Below are 22457 nucleotides of genomic sequence, written 5' to 3'. Positions count from 1 at the left end.
CTGAAGCGTGGAGAGATAAGCTAGAGGAGGGTGGGGGTGGGGAGAAAGTAGCATAGAGTACAATGGGTGAGTGGGGGAGGGGATGAAGGTGATAGGTCAAGGAGGAGAGGGTGGAGTGGATAGGTGGAAAAGAAGATAGGCAAGTAGGACAAGTCCGGAGAAGTCAAGGGGACAGTTACTGAGCTGGAAGTTTAGAACGAGGATGAGGTGGGGGAAGGGGAAATGAGGAAGCTGTTGAAGTCCACATTGATGCCCTGGGGTTGAAGTGTTCCGAGGCGGAAGATGAGGCGTTCTTCCTCCAGGCGTCTGGTGGTGAGGGAGCGGCGGTGAAGGAGGCCCAGGACCTCCATGTCCTCGGCAGAGTGGGAGGGGGAGTTGAAATGTTGGGCCACGGGGCGGTGGGTTGATTGGTGCGGGTGTCCCGGCGATGTTCGCTAAAGCGCTCTGCTAGGAGGCGCCCAGTCTCCCCAATGTAGAGGAGACCACATCGGGAGCAATGGATACAATAAATGATATTAGTGGATGTGCAAGTAAAACTTTGGATGTGGAAGGCTCCTTTAGGGCCTTGGATAGAGGTGAGGGAGGAGGTGTGGGTGCAGGTTTTACAGTTCCTGCGGTGGCAGGGGAAAGTGCCAGGATTGGAGGGTGGGTTGTTTGGGGGCGTGGACCTGACCAGGTAGTCACGGAGGGAACAGTCTTTGCGGAAGGTGGAAAGGGGTGGGGAGGGAAATATATCTCTGGTAGTGGGGTCTGTTTGGAGGTGGCGGAAATGTCGGCGGATGATTTGGTTTATGCGAAGGTTGGTAGGGTGGAAGGTGAGCACCAAGGGCGTTCTGTCCTTGTTACAGTTGGAGGGGTGGGGTCTGAGGGCAGAGGTGCGAGATGTAGACGAGATGCGTTGGAGGGCATCTTTAACCATGTGGGAAGGGAAATTGAGGTCTCTAAAGAAGGAGGCCATCTGGTGTGTTCTGTGGTGGAACTGGTCCTCCTGGGAGCAGATACGGCAGAGGAATTGGGAATACGGGATGGCATTTTCTGCAAGAGGTAGGGTGGGAAGAGGTGTAATCCAGGTAGCTGTGGGAGTCGGTGGGTTTGTAAAAAATGTCAGTGTCAAGTCGGTCGTCATTAATGGAGATGGAGAGGTCCAGGAAGGGGAGGGAGGTGTCAGAGATGATCCAGGTAAATTTAAGGTCAGGGAGTTAGCCTATTTTATTGTGGACAGAATGTAGTTGGGCAATTTTACATATTCACCTTGATGTCAGAGTTGCAAGTCCACGAGAGTGGCTTGGCTAAAGATGCAGCTCATTCCAGCTGTCAATTCTTCAGGACTATTGCTGTGTTATTCTCAGGATTCATACCCTTTTGTAATTATTGTCTCACTTGCTTCTTGATTTTGATGGAAGAATGATATGCTGGAGTTCTTGGGAGAAGCTCATAATGGATCATCCAATTGGCATTTCTGGCTGCAGATATTTGTGAATACTTGAAACTTGTCTTTTGCATTGATGTACTTTGCTCATTCACTGTTGAGAACGGGGATTTTCGAGGCACTTCCTCTTCCTGTTACTTGCTCAATTGTTCACTTCTGTTCATGCCTGGATGTGGCAGGATTACAGACTTTTGATCTGATTTATTAGGTGGGATTTCTTAGCTTTGCCTATTGAGAACAAAATTTCTTCACTTCCAAGAAAAGCCCTTGTGTTACAATCAACAAGTGGTGATAATGTAGTGCCTTTTAATAATGATGTAGAAATAATATGGATGCCTGATCATCGCAGGGAGGTTATCCAAATACCTCTTATGTTCTGCATATGAGACTAGCCTTAGAGAAAATTATAAAGGATATCAAGGCACAATCCTTGTGTTTCCTTTTTCCTTTCCAGATGAATACATCTTCCTGTTGTATTGTTTTTCTCATTGTTCAGATTTTCTGGAATCAGTGCTGAGGTTTTGAATTGTTTTTTAAAAATTCCATGCTTGGTGCTTCAGCTTTGATTTCTATCTGTGTGGTGTGTGGGTGGATTTCTTTATTTTCAAGTTCAGATTTATTATATATTTAGAATTGTGAAACAATACAGGAGCTTTTACGCTGCTGGATGGAAACAATACCACACTAAATTCTGCAAAGGAGAGTAAATTTAAGGGCAAAGTGCAGAAAGGTGTGGTGACAAAAGTATGATTGCAAAGTTTGTAGATGACACAAACCTTGAAAAAATTGAAAACTGAGGACGTCTGTGTGGAACTTCAAATTGATAGGTTGATGGAGTAGGCAGATGAGGTTCAGTGTTGGGGTACACTTTGTCTTTTAATGTTCTTCCTCCCAATGTAGAATAGAGAAACAGTTCTGAAGGGGGAGCAGAGGGACCTCTGTGTACATGTACATAAATCATTGAAAGTGACAGGGCAAGTAGAAAGAACAGTTAATAAAGCATAAGTGTCATCGGCTTTATTCAGAGCAGAAGAGTAAGATGGTAATGTTGAACATGTCTTAGAATCGTAGAGATGGACATCATGGAAACAGACCCTTCGGTCCAACTCACCCATGCCGACCAGATATTCCAACCTAATCGAGTCCCACCTGCCATCACCCGCCCATATTCCTCCAAATATTTCTTATTCATATACCCATCCAAATGCCTTTTTAAATGTTGAGATTGTACTCGCCTCCACCACTTTCTTCAGCAGCTCATTCCATACACACACCACCCTCTGCGTGAAAATGTTGCCCCTTAGGTCTCTTTTTTTTTATATATCTTTCCCTTCTCAACCTAAACCCTCTAGTTCTAGACTTCCCCCACGCCAGGGAAGACACCATGTATAAGACACTTGTTAGTCATCAGCTGGAATGTTGTGTATATTGGAGCATTGAAAGATGATTGCATTGGAAATTGTGCAGAAATGATTTACAAAATGGCTCCAGGAATGGAAAATTTGCAATTTTGTGGATAGTTTGAACTTTGGGGCTATTGCTGTTTGGAGAGAAGAAGGCTGAGAGGAGGTTTGATTTGAGATTAGGTATTCCCACTCATTAAAGGAACAGAAACGAGAAGATCTGGATTAAAGTGATGTGGAAAATAATTCTGGGTATTGTGTGGAAAATCTTAGCATGTGAAAATGTCTTGGAACTGAGTTGTATTGAGACATTCAAGAAAGCATTGGATGATGATTTACATCAAAATAGCATGAAAGAGTAGGGGGGGAAAGCAGGAGATTGGCAACAGGTAATGATCCTTTTATCAGAAGCTGGTAATGCATGATGGGTCAATTCACCTTCTCCTTGGCTAGATTGGTTGTGATAATTGGGGATTTCACTTCTCCCATTTTCAATAAAGGGAATGACCTTAATCTTCAAGTCAACGAGGTTGTAATAGGGAAATGAGATTTGTTGAAACTGGCTAACAAGGAAATGTTCAAAGGTTTGGCAGTGTTCCAGTCAGTCAAACTGAACAGGATGTATGTTTAAAGGTATGAATTGAAGACCCTGGTGAAATCTTTCTTACTGTGACAGAGGACTGGAAGATTGCAAAATTTTACAACCCTGTTGAAAAATAGGACAGGTATAAATCTAACAACTATGAGTCAGTCAGCTAAATTTGTGGCACGTTGTGTTGGCCTAAAACAAACTCTTGCGCTCTAATAACAGCTGATAAAGGACAGCCAGCCCAGATTTCCAAAGGCATATTGTGTTTGACTCACTCAGCTGAGTTCTTCGAAGTAATGGAAAAAAAGTGGTTAAATGTGTATGGAGGTGTTGTAATCACAGAGTATAGGGACAGAGACCTTGTTTATGTATGTACAGGGTCTTGAATGCAGTTGGACAAGTTGAAAAGCATGCAGAATTGCTGGCTTTGTAGAGAGACTTGGAATGCAAAAGCAAGAAGATTATTTTAAACCTTCATGAAACACTGGTAGGTCCAGTTGGAGCATTATAAGCAATTTTACTTGGAAACTTTGAGTAAAGATTTCCAGAGGTCAGAGAGGGGACTTAATGAAATGATGCCATGGTTGGAAAACTACTGTTATGTCATGACACTGGAGAAATGGCTTATTTGCTTTAGAGCAGACAAATTTGTCAGGAGATCTGATGCTGTTCAGAATAATGAGTGGCTTTCCTTGTTAAATAATGTCTAAGCATTTCCCACAAAAGGGTCAGTAACTACAGGACAGGCCTGAGAGTTGCCAAAAGAATGAGCAGTGACATCTGGAGATATTACACAATCATCTGGAATGTACTGTCTGTAATGTGATTTGAACTAAATTCAGTATTAATTTTCAAAGGAGATGGACACGTAAGAGAAAAGCCCACAGGACTTTGAAAAAAATCAGTCAAATGTGACTATTTGGACAAGTATTTTAAATTTTCATGATTGTGCAAAATAAACTCTTCTGTGCTGTATCATTCTACAATTAAACATTTTATATAGTGGGAGATTGTCATCGACTCGCAAGAAAATGATGTACCACTCGTAAGTCCTGTCATGTTGCTGCCATTTAGGCTTGTTATGTGTAAGCTCATTGAGCCCACTTACTTTGAATGTTCTGGGTTACCAGTGAATGGGAACAAATTCTCTTCGATGAACAGTATTGCTAAGCTTCTGATCTTGACCTCGTTTTAATTTTTCTATGCCTTTCATATTTCCATACCTTTTGCATGTTCTTAATATTCCTCTTGAGTTTGTAGCACCAACTGGAAAAAGTTCAGTTCAAAAGTAGTTTTAAAATTTGAAACAATTGCATGCTGAGTGTTGTGAGTTTTAGAATATCTCCGTTACAAAACCCACCAAACTTTACTCAGGGTATTACAGTGCACACCCAAGGCAAATTGACACAGCAAGTCAACATTAATGTTTATGATACACAAACCGCCTCCAACTTTACTTTTTAACCCCATCAAAAAATACTTCTTTATTCCTTTCTCCCTTAAGGAGAAGCTGGGTTAAATATATTAAGTGTTTAGCACTGCTGCCTCACGGTGTTTGGGACCTGGGTTCGACTATACCCTTGAGTGTGGAGTTTGCACATTGTTCCTGTGTCTGTATGGGCTTTCATCAGGTGCTCCAGTTTCCTTCCACAGACCAAAGATGTGCAGGTTAGTTGGATTAGCCATGTTTATTTGCCCATTGTATCCAAAGATATGAATGCTGGGTGGGTTGGCCATGGTCAATGCAAGGTAACAGGGTAAGGGTGAGTCTTGGTGGGATGCTGTTCGGATTTGATGTGGACTTGCTGAGTTGAATTGCCTGGAGGGATTCTGTGATTTTTATGATAAAATGATAAATGTGCTTATCAGTTTGTATGTGGTAGTAGTTTCGCGTTCTCTCCAATTTGAATTCCTTAGTGGATTTTTGATGACTGGCAATGATTTTGGACCCTAGTTTGGATCATTGCCTCTCCTCCCTGTCAGTTAGTTTGTGTGGGCATTGGATGTGGAAAGGATTAAGTCATTTTATAATCGCTTTCTGTCTGTACCATACAACCACTCATTGCCATGATGTGCATACAAGTATGAACATCCATTGAACAGCACAGCCAGCTCCTCTGGACCTGTAATGAGGCAAGGGGGTAATTAAGTGAAAAGTAAGATGTATGTTAGAAATGGAATAAACCACATGATTTATTTTTCAGTTGCTGTGTGATAAATAGTCAATATTTTAATGCTTCTTTTTACTTTATATTCAGATAACCACTCAGCACCACCAGATGTAACCACTGGTGCCTCAGAGCGTGCTACCCACTTTGAACGGCCACAGGTTTCTTCAGTTCGTGGAGTTCCTCGTGGTTTCAATAGTAGTAAGATGGAAACTGCTGATGGTAAGTTTGTGTTGGATTTCAGCATTATTTTCCAGTCATATGAGGAAAGAGAGATTTGGAACTCTGGCTTGAGAGCAAAATCATGACTGGAGTTGAAATCTAATTAAGCAGACTCTGTTCCATTTTTAAATGGAGGTTTTTTTGGCAGGAGTTGGGTGCATAGTGATTTTTTTTTTGTCTCCTTTTAAGCTATCTTAGATTGCCCAGAGTTGAATTTGTTCTCATTGTGTGGCTGAGCAAACTATTCCCAAATTGGCGATGAAAGGAACAGATGTAAAATTAAGCATTCTTCACTACTGCAACGCAAATGCAGATGAGCAGCAACTAAAGTATTATATAGGTTTTCATTGCTGTATTATATACCTTTTGTGTTTTCTTTGAATCAGATTGTCAATCTGTCCGCATTACATATAAGAAAATGCATAAGGCTGTGAAACACTCAGAAAATCAGACAAGTTTGTCGAGAAAGAAACGAAGTAGTGTTCGGTCGAGTATTTTTCATCGGCATGTTATAATCTCAGTCCATTGATCTGAAATGTTAACTCTTGTTGCAGTCTCAAAAATGTTTCCCAATCTATTGAGTATTTTCTTTTTTTCAATATTTGATACGCACCATCTGCAGTGTTTTGCTTTGTAATTTAATGCATTGTGGGGATCCACGACTGTAGTTTGTATGAAGAACATTCAGACCTTTTCACATAGATCCCTGGCCATTAGAAAAAGAGATTTAATTAAAACTGAGCACCATTAAATCTTAAAAATTTTCAAATTTATCAGGACTTTTCAAGGTGCTTCTCAGCCATGGACAACATTCCAAAAGACCTTCAATGTCACAAGTAATATGATGGGCAATTTGCACACAGCAAGTGCCATGGACAATATCAGAAAAGTTGAGTAATATATTGTAGCTGTTGATCAAGCAATAAATATTGACCAGGACGTTAGAAAGAAGAACTCGCTTCTCTTTGAAGTCATGCTTTGGGATCGTTAATTTCCAACCAAGAGGAAAGGACATGCACTGGCTTCAAATCTTGTCAGAGTAATGGAACTTGTGGCAGTAACACACACCATCAGTACTGCATTGTAGTGTTTACCTCTATTTAGTGCTGAAGTCTCTGAACTAAGACTTGAAGCTTTGAATCTTTGGCTCGAAGACAAATATACTACCAATGAGCCAGGTTGATAAATATGAGCCCTAACCATGTCTGACGCTACAAACAATCTGAGGTCAAATCTGATGCTATGTTGAAGTCTAATAACATCAATTACACCTTAATTGCTGCAAAACTTTTCTAAAATGCTTTATTTCAGTGATTTTTACAAACTTTTCAAATTTTCTCTTGAACCAGATTTTCATGCTCTGCCTTTGTGATCCTTGACAATTGAAAATAGTGCTCTTCAAAGCAAAAGAAATGACTTACACCGTAGACTTGCTAGTAACATTTTGAAAGAATGTGTCTTATATTCATTTTCACAGGTGTACCTGTGAATAGCAGAGTTTCTTCAAAAATTCAGCAACTTCTGAACACACTTAAGCGACCCAAGCGACCACCACTAAAAGAATTCTTTGTTGATGATTTTGAAGAACAGCTAGAAGGTTAGTGACTCTTAATGAAGGTGCAAGAATTTCTGGGAACTCTGATACAACGGCATGCAGCTTCATGGGGGAGATGATGGAGTAGAGGTAATGCCACTGGGCTGGTAAATCCAGATCTGGTGAATGCTTTGGGTCAGAGGTCTGGGATAACCTCATGGAATTTAAATTCAGTTAATAAATTGGAATATTGAGCTAGTCTCAGTAAAGGTGCACAGATAATTATCATCAATTATTGTAAAAATCCATCTTATTCAGGAAGAAAGTGTACTGTCCCATTCTGATCTTTACTGCTGTCTGAATTGGTTCAGCAAGCTGCTCATTTTGAGATGAATTAAGAATGTAACAGATGTTGGCCTGACCTGTCATGCATACATCCCAGAAGGCAATAAATTTTCATTGTTTTAATCATATCAGTCAATTACTTTGACCATTACATTTTTTTGTTTGTTTGTGATTAAGTTGTAACATTTAAGAGATTAATGCAGTGTAAAGGGATGATCATTCTGTTCAATTCTCCTTCTTCTCTTGCTCCTCATTCTCACTTCATTTTATTTGAAAAGATCATTTGATATGACATGTTTTTACTGCTGAAATGTGACATATTTGTTGAACCTTATTGTCTTGCACACATCAGGACAATTCAAAAGAACACAAAGGGAATGCCAATATTTTACTGAGGAGAGTGCTGATTGGTTGGCATGTTGACTATGGTAGAGATGGTGCCTTGGCGAATGTACCTACCAATGTGAGTGATAGTTCCCAAGCCTTTGTCAGAGTTTAACCTATACAGGGTCGACTCTGGCTGGGCATTGTCCTGAAAAATGAGCGAGCGAATGGCTGTCTCCCATTTTTGGTTAAAACAGGTGCGATATGTATAAATCTTTATTTCCGTAAAGAACGGGGGCCTGGGTTTTAATATTTATTTTCTAGGACATACAAGTATGCCACACTGCAAGCTCAAGTGATAGTCCTAAATTGGTTGTTCGTGTAATTCTTCACACACTCGGGATTATTTGGCAAAAGTTATTCAATTGCTCGATCACGTTTTAAAGTTGGATGCTATTGTGAGCAGCTTGTTTGGATATGGTCAGTACCTTATTGCAAACGACCAAAGTGATGTGCTGTTCTTTATAACTTTTGGGACTTGCTTACTTGATAGCATTCCAGCGTTGAAATTCATACACCCCATTACTCATTTGTATGGTATACAGAATGTGCTTTTGGCTTGACCAGCTGCATCCAGTTCATGACAAACACTGCATGTGTTGCTCCTGCATTCTAACAACTTGATGAAACAGCTAGCTTCAGTTGTTGCTCCAGTGTTGGAGATGCCTTACTCCTCAAGGTTAATCAGAGGTAAATTTGACACTTTGAGGGACAAGAATGATTGAATTGAGGCCTCCATGAGTGTGAGGTATAGCAGGAAATTATCTGGTTTGGGTAGCCATTATCTCTCAGGATGCTTCCCCGTCACAGTTTGCACAATGAACAAATGACTCTGGCCGTTTTAATGAGGTTGCCGTAAGGGTCTTTCCTATAGCACGTTGAACTGTAGGAATGCCAATATGTATACTGACTAGTAAAGGTGGGTTTGTAGTAGACCGTAGTAGAGAACCCCCAGAAAATTAGTATGAGCCCTTTGCTGGCTCACTTCTCAGAAGTACCCCAGCTAATCTGAGTCCACATGTCTGGGTTAAATGTAACCAAGCCTGGCAATTCACTCAATATAGTCAGTATTCGTCATTGCTACATCTCCACCAACTAGTCTGCGTTTGTTTCCCCTATACTATCAATGTTGGTTATCCCCTGACATTTGTATTGTTGCAAATTGCACTGATGAATGCAAGAGTAAAGTCTTTGACAGCAGTGCTCAGTTAATTATTTCATCTTGACTTTTTTCTTGACGTTTTCAGCAGCAGTTCACAATTTAGTGCATGATTAGAAAAGCTGATTGATAAACAAAAACAGATGAAAATTGAAGCAAAGTTGAGACATTAGGCCAAATTGCCCCATAATTTTTTAAATTATTTTGCTGGGGCATCTACCTTCTGTAATTAGATCTTCAGTTGGTGGCATGACAACATTTTGACCAATTGTTTCTCTTCCTAAACTTGTTCCCTGAGGAATTCCCCAAGCATTGATGATAACTTGCTTCATAAGTTCTTGGACTACCTCACTCTTGCTATTTTAATAGACTGCTTATCCAACCCATGTACTGGAGGAGCAGCACTTGGCAAGTCTTAAGCCTTTCATTCCTGTTCCTGACAGTTGCAGATGTTTGAATCAGATTGTTTGCAGTGTTTTCATCCCATTTAAATCAAAGGTAAGTTTTAGACCCCCATATCTTTTAATCAAAAAGACTACCCACTTCTGTTTCTACCTCAGCTTACCTACAGAACTGATAGTCTGTGCATTTTCACTTTAATGCCTTGCCTCCCATCATCTCTAGTGACAGAGACTCACGATTGGTATGTTGCCTCCCAGGTGCAAGGGTACGTGATGTCTCTGATCGTGTTTTCCGGGTCCTCAAGGGGGAGGGGGAGCAGCCCCAGATCGTGGTCCACGTTGGCACCAACGACTTAGGTAGGAAGAGGGGTGAGCATGTTAAACAGGCTTTCAGGGAGCTAGGTTGGAAGCTCAGAGCTAGAACGAAAAGAGTCGTTGTCTCTGGTTTGTTACCCATGCCACGTGATAGAGAGTCGAGGAATAGGGAGAGAGAGAAGAGTTAAATGCGTGGCTACAGGGATGGTGCGGGAGGGAGGGATTCCGGTTTCTGGACAACTGGGGTTCTTTCTGGGGAAGGTGGGACCTCTATAAACAGGATGGTCTACACCTGAACCTGAGGGGCACCACTATCCTTGGGGGGAGGTTTGCTAGTGCTCTTGGGGGGGGTTTAAACTAACTCTGCAGGGGCATGGGAACCTAGACTGTAGCTTTAGAGTACAGGACCTTGAGTGTAGGGAGGTTAGGAACATGGCATCGATCTCAAAGGAGGGTGCCTGTAAACAGGAAGGTGGTTTGAAGTGTGTATACTTCAATGCCAGAAGTATAAGAAATAAGGTGAGCTTGCAGCATGGGTTGGTACCTGGGACTTTGATGTTGTGGCCATTACAGAGACGTGGGTAGAACAGGGACAGGAATGGCTGTTGCAGGTTCCAGGGTTTAAATGTTTTAGTAGGGTCAGAGATGGGGGTAAAAGAGGGGGAGGTGTGGCATTGCTTGTCAAGGATAGTATTACAGCAGTAGAAAGGGTGATGGAGGAAGACTTGCCATCTGAGGTAGTGTGGGTGGAGGTTAGAAATAGGAAAGGTGAGGTCACCCTGTTAGGAGTTTTCTACAGGCCTCCTAACAGTCCAAGAGAAGTAGAGGAAAGTATTGCGAGGATGATTCAGGAGAAGAGTGAAAGTAGCAGGGTGGTTGTTATGGGGGACTTTAACTTCCCAGATATTGACTGGGAAAGCTATAGCTCGAGTTCGTTAGATGGGTCGGTGTTTGTCCAATGTGTGCAGGAGGGTTTCCTGACACAATATGTAGACAGGCCAACAAGAGGTGAGGCTATACTGGATTTGGTTCGAGGTAATGAACCAGGCCAGGTGTTAGACTTGGAGGTCGGTGAGCACTTCGGGGGCAGTGACCACAACTCTGTGACTTTTATTCTAGTGATGGAGAGGGATAAGTGTGCACTGCAGGGCAACAGTTATAGCTGGGGGCAGGGAAATTATGATGCAGTGAGGCATGACTTAGGATATGTAGATTGGAAAAATAGGCTTCAAGGGAAGAACACAAATGATATGTGGAGATTGTTCAAGGAACAGCTAATGGGTGTCCTTGATAAGTATGTACCAGTCAGGCAGGGAGTAAAGGGTGTTGTGAAGGAGCCGTGGTTTAATAAGGAATTGGAATCCCTTGTGAAAGGGAAGAGGGCGGCCTATGTAAAGATGAGGCGTGAAGGTTCAGTTGGGGCGATTGAGAGTTATAAGGTAGCCAGGAAGGATCGAAAGAGAGAGCTAAGAGCAGCGAGAAGAGGACCTGAAAAGTCCTTAGTTGGTAGGATTAGGGAAAACCCAAAGGCTTTCTATAGGTATGTCAGGAACAAAAGGATGACTAGGGTAGGAATAGGTCCAGTCAAGGATAGTAGTGGGAAGTTGTGCGTGGAGGCGGAGGAGATTGGTGAGACACTAAATCAATACTTTTCGTCAGTATTCACTCAGGAACAGGACACTGTTGCTGATGTGAATATTGAGTCACAAGTGATTAGAATGAATGGCCTTGAGGTACGTAGGGAAGAGGTCTGGGGTATACTGGAAAGGATGAAAATGGATAAGTCCCCTGGGCCTGATGGCATTTATCCTAGGATCCTCTGGGAAGCTAGGGAGGAGATAGCGGAGCCATTGACCTTGATTTTTATGTCGTCGTTGTCTGCGGGAATAGTGCCAGAAGACTGGAGGATAGCGAATGTGGTCCCCTTGTTCAAGAGGGGGAGCAGGGATAGCCCGAGTAACTGTAGGCCAGTGAGTCTCACTTCTGTTGTGGGCAAAGTCTGAGAGAGAATGGTAAGGGATAGGATTTATGAACATCTGGATAGGAATAATGTGATCAAGGATAGTCAGCATGGTTTTGTGAAGGGCAGGTCGTGCCTCACAAACCTTATTGAATTCTTTGAGAAGATGACCAAGGAAGTGGACGAGGGTAAAGCAGTAGATGTGGTATATATGGATTTTAGCAAGGCGTTCGATAAGGGACCCCATGGAAGGCTAATGCAAAAACTACGGAGGTATGGCATTGAGGGTGCATTAGAGGTTTGGATTAGGAATTGGCTGGCTGGAAGGAGACAGAGGGTAGTAGTTGATGGTATAGGTTCATCTTGGAGCGCAGTTACTAGCGGTGTTCCACAAGGATCTGTTTTGGGACCATTGCTGTTTGTCATTTTTATAAATGACCTGGAGGAGGGGCTTGAAGGCTGGGTGAGCAAGTTTGCGGATGACACGAAAGTCAGTGGAGTTGTGGACAGCGAAGAATGATGTGGCAGGTTACAGCGGGATATAGATAAGTTGCAGAGCTGGGCAGTAAGGTGGCAAATGGAATTCAATGTAGCTAAGTGTGAAGTCATTCACTTTGGTAGGAGTAACAAGAAGATGGATTACTGGGCTAATGGTAGGCTACTTGGTAGTGTGGATGAGCAGAGGGACCTTGGTGTCCATGTACACAGATCTTTTGAAAGTTGCCACCCAGGTAAATAGTGCAGTGAAGAAGGCATATGGCATACTGGCTTTTATTGGTAGAGGAATTGAGTTCCGGAGTCCTGAGGTCATGTTGCAGTTGTATAAGACTCTGGTGCGGCCTCATCTGGAGTATTGTGTGCAGTTTTGGTCGCCATACGATAGGAAGGATGTGGAGGCATTGGAACGAGTGCAGAGGAGGTTTACCAGGATGTTGCCTGGCATGGTAGATAAATCGTATGAGGAAAAGCTGAGGCACTTGGGGCTTTTCTCATTGGAGAAAAGAAGGTTTAGGGGAGATTTGATAGAGGTGTACAAGATGATTAAGGGTTTAGATAGGGTTGACAGTGAGGACCTTTTTCCGCGTATGGAGTCGGCTGTTTCTAGGGGACACAGCTTTAAATTAAGGGTGGTAGGTATAGGACAGATGTTAGGGGTAGATTTTTTTACTCAGCGGGTTGTGATTTCATGGAATGCCCTGCCAGTAGCAGTGGTGGACTCTCCCTCTTTATGGTCATTTAAGTGGGCATTGGACAAGCATATGGAGGTTATTGGGCTAGTGTAGGTTAGGTAGGCTTCGGTCGGCGCAACATCGAGGGCCGAAGGGCCTGTACTGCGCTGTATTTTTCTATGTTCTATCTAATCTCTACTTTAAACTTGCCTAAAACTCTTACTCCCTTTTGCTTATTTCCATGTAAGGACAACTTGGCTTGAGCCCATATCATCTGAATGAATCATAAAAAGCAACTTTCACTGTACTATCTCCCATGTCCTTCCCATGTCTTTCCATGGCCAACGTTGGCTCCCAGTTTCCCAAAACCTCACTTGAAGTGTCTGAATTACTTTCTAAAATTCTCTCCATGAATGTAACCTTGTGTGAGTTCTGTGTCACACCTAGCAATCATTCATTATCTTGTCATATGGCACACTCAATCTCAAACCGTTGTCATGCTGAACTTGACACAACCCAAGTCTTCAATTAACTCCAGTAGGACTTGCTCGCCCATTGATTATGATGAAAGGTGGCTTAAGGAATCGATTCTTTTGTTTTGAAACCAAAAAATTCAAAGTGTGGCTGCACATCTTGAAAGTTGAAGAGGAGGAAATCTTTTTTCATTATTTGCAGTGTCCAGTTGTTTGTATAGCTAATGTATATGTCCTTAATGTTTCAGTGTGTGATGCCAGATGGGGAATTTGTGTTGTCCTTTTTGTCTTCGGTCTTCAAGACAAATAATCATTCTTTATAGTGTCTGAGTCACCAGGTCATACTCCTCAACTCTCTCCCTAACTGCACTCTGGGTGTACCTACTTTATATGAACTGAAGTGGTTTAAGAAGGCAGTTCACCTCTCCGTTGTCAATGCTGGCTGAGCCAGTGATGCCCACATTCAATGAGGGAATAAATTTTTTTTTTTAAAGTTGTCAGTTTAGTCCAATCTCCATATGCTCAAAGGTGGTTTGGGACAGAGATCTTCCTTTAAAGAATAAGTACAGCTACATATTTTTTGATCATCTTCTCATACTGCATACCTTTGTCATTCAATTTTTAAGTTCAGCAAGTTGATCCCAATCAGCCAAAACCAGAAGGTCTTCAGACGATGCCATTACAAGGGGATCCACTCGGTGTAGTGACGAATTGGCCCCCATCGCTGCTGGCAGCTGTACAAAGGTGGGGAACGACACAACCTAAGGCTTCTTGTTTGACCTCATTGGATACTGCAGGAAAGCCGGTTTACACACTCACTTATGGTAAGCACCTGCCCACTGAATAAAGTGATGTTAATAGACATTTGTTGTTGATGCTAATATGTATCTTGTTTTTAGTATGTTTCTTAATTCAAATATTGAATAATTGTGGCCTTATCCAGGATGAAGTAATTATGCAAAATCTTATCAGTTCATGATCGGATTAAAGTGATGAAATTGCCTTTCCCATTAGTGTGGCATTGCTTTCTGGGCTGAAAATATTTGATGTTTGATTCTTTGATTTTATCTCTTTTTTTTTAGGGAAGCTGTGGACTCGGAGCCTCAAGCTAGCTTACACACTTCTCAATAAACTGAGCAATAAGAATGATCCACTTCTGAGACCTGGTGATAGAGTAAGTATTCTTGTTCAGAATTTGCAGGTTTTTTTGTTGTATTATAAAAATTACAACATGAAAGAAGCCACTACTTAGTGCTAATATTTGAACTTCAGCTAGCCAAAGTTTGCTTGCTTAATGCTTACACATAATTGCACATTTTCTCTGGAGCACTATTTCACTTTCCCATGCAGAAAGTTACATTCAAAATTAGAAGGCTGTAATGATGACTCTCTGGTTACTTGTGCTAACCATGGTTGCGCGCCAGTCTTTGAGCTAGAAACATGTGGGTTCAAATCCCACTGCTGAAATCTGAGCACAAAAACCTAGACTGAGTTTCTAGGGCTGCATTCTCGCAGATGCCATCTATTGAACAAAGGCACTAGATCAAAGCCACAGTCTGCTCTTTCAGGAGGATATGAACTATGCCACCATTTCTGAGTAGAACGGAGGTTTTCTCTGGTGTCCTGGTCAACATGTATCTCTCGATGCAAATCATCGAAAATGAAGCAAGATTTTATGGTCATCACCGTTCTGTTTGTGAGAGATTGCAGTATCCCTATTGGTTGCCATATTTCCTATAACAGTGCTAATATAACCAAGACTTCCATTAGTTATAAAGTGCTTTGGGATGTCCACCAAACATATAAAGTGTGCAATAAGTGCAAGCCTTTCGTTTATTTAAATGAATATACGTCCCATTATGTGCTTCAGCACTAAAGTCTCCATTCAAATGTAGTATTTGCTGAATACTATTATTTTAGCCAGGGTCGTGACGAGGTGCTCGAATTGGATTTCTCAAAAATTGCAATAGTTTTTATTCCTGATTGCTTCACTCTGGTCATGAAGCAATATCTGATCCCAGAACCATATTTCAGATGAGTCATCGTCTTAGGTGAAGCAGATGGGCTGAGGTGAGATTTTTGTGGAGAAGCTGATGATAAACTACAAATCAACTGTTTTTGTATTTAATATTGGAAGGTTGCAGGGTACATTGTGTTTGCTTGGATAGAGGATTGGCTTGCTAATAGAAGATAAAGTGGGCATTTTTGGGCTGTAACTAGTGGAGTCTGACAGGATCAGTACGGGCGCCACAACTATTCACAATATGCATTCATGACTTGGATAAGGAAAGTGAATGTACTGTTGGCAAGTTTGCAGATGACAAAAATAGGCGGGAAGGCAGTGGTGAGGATGATGCAACAAGTCTGTAGAGAGATATAGGTGAAGCAAGTGGGCAAAAACTTGGCAAATGAACTGTTATGTGGGAAAATGTGAAACAATGCATTTTGACGGGAAGAATACAGCAGCTGAAGATTATTTAAATGACAAATGAAATGCTGACCTTTTATTGTAAATAATGTAGCCCCAGCAATTCAAAGTTGCCAGTCTGAAAATGCCTCCTTAATCCAAGTCTTTGTCTTTTTCAGTTAGCCAGTCCTCTATCCAAGGTAATTTACCACCTCCAGCACCATAGCCTGTTACCTTATTAATTAGCCTAATGTGTAGTACCTTATCACACACCTTCTAAAAATGCAAATATATTGCATCCACTGTATCCTCTTTAAGGAGGTAACAAGTAGGATCTATAAAGAATTCTAATAATTTTGTTCGGCATGGTTTTGCTTTCTGTAAAGCCGTCTGACTATCCTTGATGTTATGCATTTTTAAGTAACCTGCATTTCCATCCTTTATCAGAGACTAAAACATATTCTTACAATAATCTAACTGGTCTCTAGTTGTGTTTTTTTTTGTCTCCTTGCCTTTTTTAAATCAAGGTGTTACTCTGGTAGTTTTTCAATCCTCGAGGACTCAGAATCCAAGGATTTTTGGAAGATTGCTTCCAGTGCATCTAATATCTCAATAGCTACTTTCTTTAATGTCTTAGGATGCAGCTGTTAGGTCTGGAGGATGTATTGATCTTGATCTCTATTAGTTTTCCTAGTATTTTGTAGGAGTTCATTAAAAACACAAATTTTGATTGACATCTGAAACTGAAATATGATTTAATGATGACCTCTCTGTCTATATTTACCTCCACCTCAATTTTATTCTGACATCTGCATTTGTAAGATCATTGCGTTTAATGTAGACATTGTAAGAGCATTTTACATGTTTTGCATGCTCGGCTTTCAAATAAGTTTTCTCTGTTCTGTTGCAGGTGGCTTTGGTGTATCCAAATAATGACCCTGTGGCATTTATTGTGGCATTTTATGGTTGCCTTTTAGCAGAATTAGTCCCTGTGCCCATTGAAGTACCACTAACTAGAAAGGTAATGTCAGCTGTCATCTGAAATGTTTAATCCTGAGTTGATATTGGTTCTGTAACTCCAGATTCAGGCCATTGTATCTGTAGAAATAAGATTTTCAAGTATTGTATATCATATTTCCTTTGTTCTTGTAGGATGCTGGCAGTCAACAGATTGGCTTTCTACTTGGCAGCTGTGGTGTGACAGTCGCACTCACCTGTGATGCCTGTCACAAAGGATTACCAAAGTCTCAAACTGGGGATGTAGTGCAATTTAAAGGTAATATTGCACATTATTTGTAACCGGTGGGTAATGAGTGTAATAACGGCAACATTTTTTAAAAAGAAGTCCTAACCGGGAAGTTCAATACACGAGTGATCAACCTAGTGATTTCCATCGAATCCACTTGAGGTAGAAACCCTGAAAGCATGTTTATAAATCTTGGATATTCTGATGGAATGGGAAGGGGAAACTGGTGGTTTTTGTTTGGTGAATGAAGATGATCTCAATAAAAAGCTGATTTAATATTTACTGTCATGAATCACAAAAAACTGTGAATAGAAGTCTGCTGTGGTGTGTATGTCAGTCTTTTATGGGAACCATCTTGTCTTTCCACAAGTTGAAATTGAAATATTCCCCATTTTCAATGGTAGTGATCAGTACCAACAGAGTCTGGAATTCGATAATCCGTATAATGCTAATCATAAAGCAAATAGAAACTTAAATCACAGAAATGGTATGGTATTTTGATGGTAAATTTTCACTTGAGTGAGTTCCTTTTGACAGCAGAATGTTATGACCAAATTTCTTCAAATTGCCATCAAAATTCAATAATGCTTTTAATCATTACTAATGCAATAAAATCCTGAATTAACATTTTTGTAAAAATTACGTTCAAATACTTTCTGCCAATTAGATTATGGATATCTTTAATCTCCAACTCTGCAACAAAACTTGGACAAGTAGACACATTGAACCATTATTCTGTTTGTAGGTTGGCCTCGACTGGGTTGGTTTGTAACGGATGTTAAACACTTATCAAAGCCGCCTAAAGATTGGCACCCCATGATCAGGGATGCCAGCAACAATATTGCTTATATTGAGGTAGGTCTGGATTTTAATTTAATGAATGTTCATTTACCTTTGAAAATATTTCTTCCTCACAGACTAGATGTTCCATTATCTTAAGCGGTGCATTTAATTAAAAGTCTTGAATAAAGTTTCTTCAAGTACTATAAGATAGCAAAAGGGTAGTTGAAAAGCCAATTCCAACTCGAAAGATATCTTATGGATGAGGACGAACAGAAGAAAACGATTAAGTTGTTACAGTCAGTTCTGCTATAACACGTCTTTCATGAACATGAATTGGTTGTAACACAATTGGCTGAATAGGGAAGGCTGTTTCTAAAACGTGAACTTTTAAAGTGTGCGTTGGCTATAATGCGATTACATTGCCAACATTTTGTGCTGTTTGTATTGTGTGATTTTCGAATAGTGTGGGATCGCATAAGAATGCAACTATTGCATTAGAGGAGAAATGCCTGTACTTAAGGGGTTTGTACAATAGAGGACTTTAGTAATGCTTCATCAAACATGAGCAAAACAGTAAGGATGCATATCACTCTTCGGAGGGATGGATGAACTGCAGCCAGGATGAAAGAAGACAGATTTAGCAAGAACTGATAGGGCAGCATGGTGGCTTAGTGGTTAGCAAGTGGAGTTTACACATTCTCCCAGTGTCTGCATGAGTTTCCTTTCACAGTCCAAAGATGTGCAGGTTAGGTGGATTGGCAGTGTTAAATAGCTCGTAGTGTCGAGGGATGTGCAGGCTAGGTGGATTAACATGGGAAATGCAGGATTACTGAGATAAGGTACAGGAGGGTGGGGGGTGGGAGCGACTGATTGGGATGCTCTTTGGAGGGTTGGTTTGGACTGGATGGGCTGAAGGGCCTGCTTCAACACTATATCAGGATTCTATGATTGTATAATAATCCTGTTGCAGCAGACAGTGAACATCAGCCACATGCATCCAGTGAAGGCAAACAATCATCATGACAGTTTGAGACTATTTAGCTTGGTCTAAATAATTGGATAATTTAGTAAGGCCAAGTGGGCAGCATGGTGGCACAGTGGTTAGCACTGCTGCCTCACAGCGCCAGAGACCCGGGTTCAATTCCCACCTCAGGCGACTGACTGTGTGGAGTTTGCACATTCTCCCCGTGTCTGCGTGGGTTTCCTCCGGGTGCTCCGGTTTCCTCCCACAGTCCAAAAATATGCAGGTTCGGTGAATTGGCCATGCTAAATTGCCCGTAGTGTTAGGTGCAGGGGTATATTAGGGGAATGGGTCTGGGTGGGTGCACTTCGGTGGGTTGTTGTGGACTTGGGCCAAAGGGCCTGTTTCCACACTAAGTAATCTAATCTAATCCTAACTGGATCATCGAGGCCTTGAGGATTCTGTGAAAACAGGGATCAAAATGGAGTTAACATTGGAAAGATATGCCATGTCGAACAATTGAATGTCGGGCCAAAATAGAGATCTCCCAGAAGCTTTAGAGATGTAATACAAAAAAAACTTTAAGGAAATTGACCCCAGAAAAGCATTTAAATATGCCAACACGTGAGAGTGAAGAAACTGGTTTTGATAAACAGTAGGTTTGATGCCAAGAACTATTAGTACACAAGGCAACCAAGAGCTGAAAAAAAAATTGAGGAAGTGGAGGCAAAAACATGGAGTCATTAAACAAACTACTAGATCCTCCAAATGAAAGATGATGGCTTTATAGCCAAAGTGATTGTTAAACAGGCGATTGACCCTTCATTCAAATGTTTTTTCGGTGGTATACACATAATAATTTCCATGATATTGACCTGAAATATATTTTTGTCAGTTTTCTTCATATTGCCATAATGGATCAGGTTGCACTTGTCTTGTGGTTGGTATGGTGATTTTGGTAGGATCTTGGTCGTTCCGTAGATCTTTTTGCCGCCTCCTCGTCAAGGTGGTAGTCATTCATTGAAATTTCAGGCCCAAGGCTGCAAATTTGGTTTTAACAATAAACAGATGGTTATTTCACAAAAACCAAAATAAATTAAATAAAACAAATAAGTTATCTCAATATAATACAGTCTGACAGTTTCAAAGCACATGGCAAAACAAATCCTCATCCACTCCCTAACCCCATCACTTTCCTGTAAATGAAAATCAAGAGACATGTCCCTTTTATGTCTAAACTTCAGGTTTGACTTGACTGCTTCTCAGTTGCTGACATGTGAGCGGTCAAGTAGTTTTCCTTAAATATGTGCAGAACTGAGAGCTTAGACTTTTTTTAGACTTTTAATAAGGTGCAGTAGTTCAAACCGTGCACTCCTGGTCTGAAAGTTTCTAAACTCTTCCATGAATGTATCACTTAATTGTTCTGAGCAATAAATTTTTCTAAGAAAGGCTATACTTCTATCCTTAGTCAGGTCTCCTTTGAACTGAACACAAAAGTTTTTCAACTCCATTTTTAAAAATCTTGCTCATCATAGATTCTGTTGTAGCTAATAGTTTAATGTTTTCTCTCTCCTTCTGTAAACCACAAGATCAATGGATGTCTGTTAAAATTCTAATTTACTGCAGTTTCTTGCTCTATCTGACAGGTACTTATCGTCATGATTCCTGAAAGATTGCCTCAATTAATTTTTAAATCCCTTTAAATTTACCAGTAGCCATTAGTTTGAAATACTTACTAATTTCTTTTTAAAATAAAAAGTATATCTGTAATTCTCACACCTTTCATCAGCTTATAAAAAGACACATTTAAACTATGCACAGTGACTAGGTGAAATGATTTAAATGGCTTTTATCTCCTGGGCACTAACAGTCCATTGCCAAATATTATTCTGGTTGAAAGTTTCCCAAGCTTGACATTTCTCTACATCTTTCAGGACCTTCCAAATTTGAATTTTTCAGAAATGCGGAGCACAACATCCATTAGGAACTCTGAAGCAGAACATATTCAGGGGACTCCTTGACATGTCACTTCCAATTGGCAGCTAGAAAGCTTTCACAGTCCTATATCATGAATGAATGGGTAGTTGGCTGGTTGGGGGAGTATTTGTTGTCTGATCTGGGAGTACCGTTCTCTGAAGCTAATTGACTCCAGTTGGAGGTTTTGAAGCTGGAGGTGGTCAATTCTGGCGTTACCTAGGTTTCAAAACCAGATTGTAATCTGTCCCAACAGTTCAGATGAGTATATTGGAACTGGTCCAAAGTATCTCTTTGTTAACTCCTAGTCAAAAGTGTTTGAGAGAGTCATGGGGAAGAGGGAAATTACCCATCACAAGGTCAGATGTCCCAGACAAAGTTAGGTTATCGCATCAGGACCTCTACAGGGTCCCATGCACATCTTTACTTGTGCATCTGATCCCCAGTGTTTCAGAGGCCTGAAGATTTGTTTGCTTGAGCTATGTCTGATATTTATAGTACACGGTGTATGTATTCATAAGAACATGTCTATGAATTTTTCTAAAAGAGAGGGAAATTAATGCCTTCTGAATAATAACTTGAAATCTAGTTCGCCTTCACATCTGTAGCCAGGAAATAGCTAGAGTCCATATTTATGGATAGGATGGCTGAGTACATTGAAAATGTTCAACTGATCAGAGGGGCAAAATGGATCTGTGAAGACTAAGTCATGTCTGAAGGATCTGATTGAAGTTTATGAAAGAGATGGCTTGACAAAGTGATTGTCAAAGGAATCTCAATGGGAGTTACATTTTGTTTCATTGTGCTTCCATACAATGCAGTAGAATACTTTGAAACATTAAAGGCTGTCATGTGATTTATATGAACTTTTATGTAAAGAAGTATTTGATCATTTAAGACACTGAGCATAAGTTGAATTTCCTGACTTGGGAGGTAACTTCTTGACGTAGTTAAAAATCAGTTGAGTGGTAGGAGTCAAAATAGGGATAATGGATAGGTACTTTCATTCGCAGGATGTGACTAATGGTAACCTTCCAGGAACTGTGGTGCATGTTCAATTATTTATTGTTTATTAATTAGATGATGGGGTAGAAAGCCACATATCCAAATTTACGTCTGACGCGCAAGAGATGAGCCATTGTAATCAGAATAGATGCCATCATCAGAAATATTTATCGATTATGTGAATAGGTCAAAACATGGCAGTGAATTTCAATTTATTTGGGCTTAGGTCATCCATTTTGGATAAGGAAAATAAAACTGGGTACTTTAATTGCTGAAAATCTGAAAGCAGTCCAAAGGGATATGGAGCCCAGGTAAACATCATGAATGTGAGCAGAAAAATATCTGCAAAGCCAACAGGCTGCTGGTTTTTATATCTAGAGATTGAAAATACATGAAGTGTAGAAATCATATTTGTTATTACAACTGCCAGTAGATCACACCTGCAACAGTTCAGGGCACTGCATCTAAGATGTGTATTGACCTTGGAGGAACTGTCGCATATGGTTGCTAGAAACGTTCCTGAACCTGAA

General features: G+C 40.8%; 1 protein-coding gene across 5 annotated transcripts in view; it reads left to right on the top strand.

The window, feature by feature from the left end:
- The window catches only part of LOC140481879 (disco-interacting protein 2 homolog A-like), a 273185-nt gene that overhangs the window by 161312 nt on the left and 89416 nt on the right, over positions 1-22457 (top strand). For all 5 annotated transcript variants that reach the window (XM_072578496.1, XM_072578497.1, XM_072578498.1 and 2 more), the window contains 7 exons: positions 5680-5811; positions 7289-7408; positions 14178-14375; positions 14634-14725; positions 16869-16979; positions 17111-17234; positions 17950-18059. In XM_072578496.1, the coding sequence (XP_072434597.1) occupies positions 5680-5811; positions 7289-7408; positions 14178-14375; positions 14634-14725; positions 16869-16979; positions 17111-17234; positions 17950-18059 (887 nt within the window). The remainder of the gene's footprint in view (positions 1-5679; positions 5812-7288; positions 7409-14177; positions 14376-14633; positions 14726-16868; positions 16980-17110; positions 17235-17949; positions 18060-22457) is intronic.

The sequence above is a fragment of the Chiloscyllium punctatum genome, chromosome 10, assembly GCF_047496795.1.
Source record: "Chiloscyllium punctatum isolate Juve2018m chromosome 10, sChiPun1.3, whole genome shotgun sequence".
Taxonomy (NCBI): domain Eukaryota; kingdom Metazoa; phylum Chordata; class Chondrichthyes; order Orectolobiformes; family Hemiscylliidae; genus Chiloscyllium; species Chiloscyllium punctatum.
The sequence above is the reverse complement of the archived record's forward strand: the minus strand, read 5'-3'. Positions and strand labels throughout refer to the sequence as shown.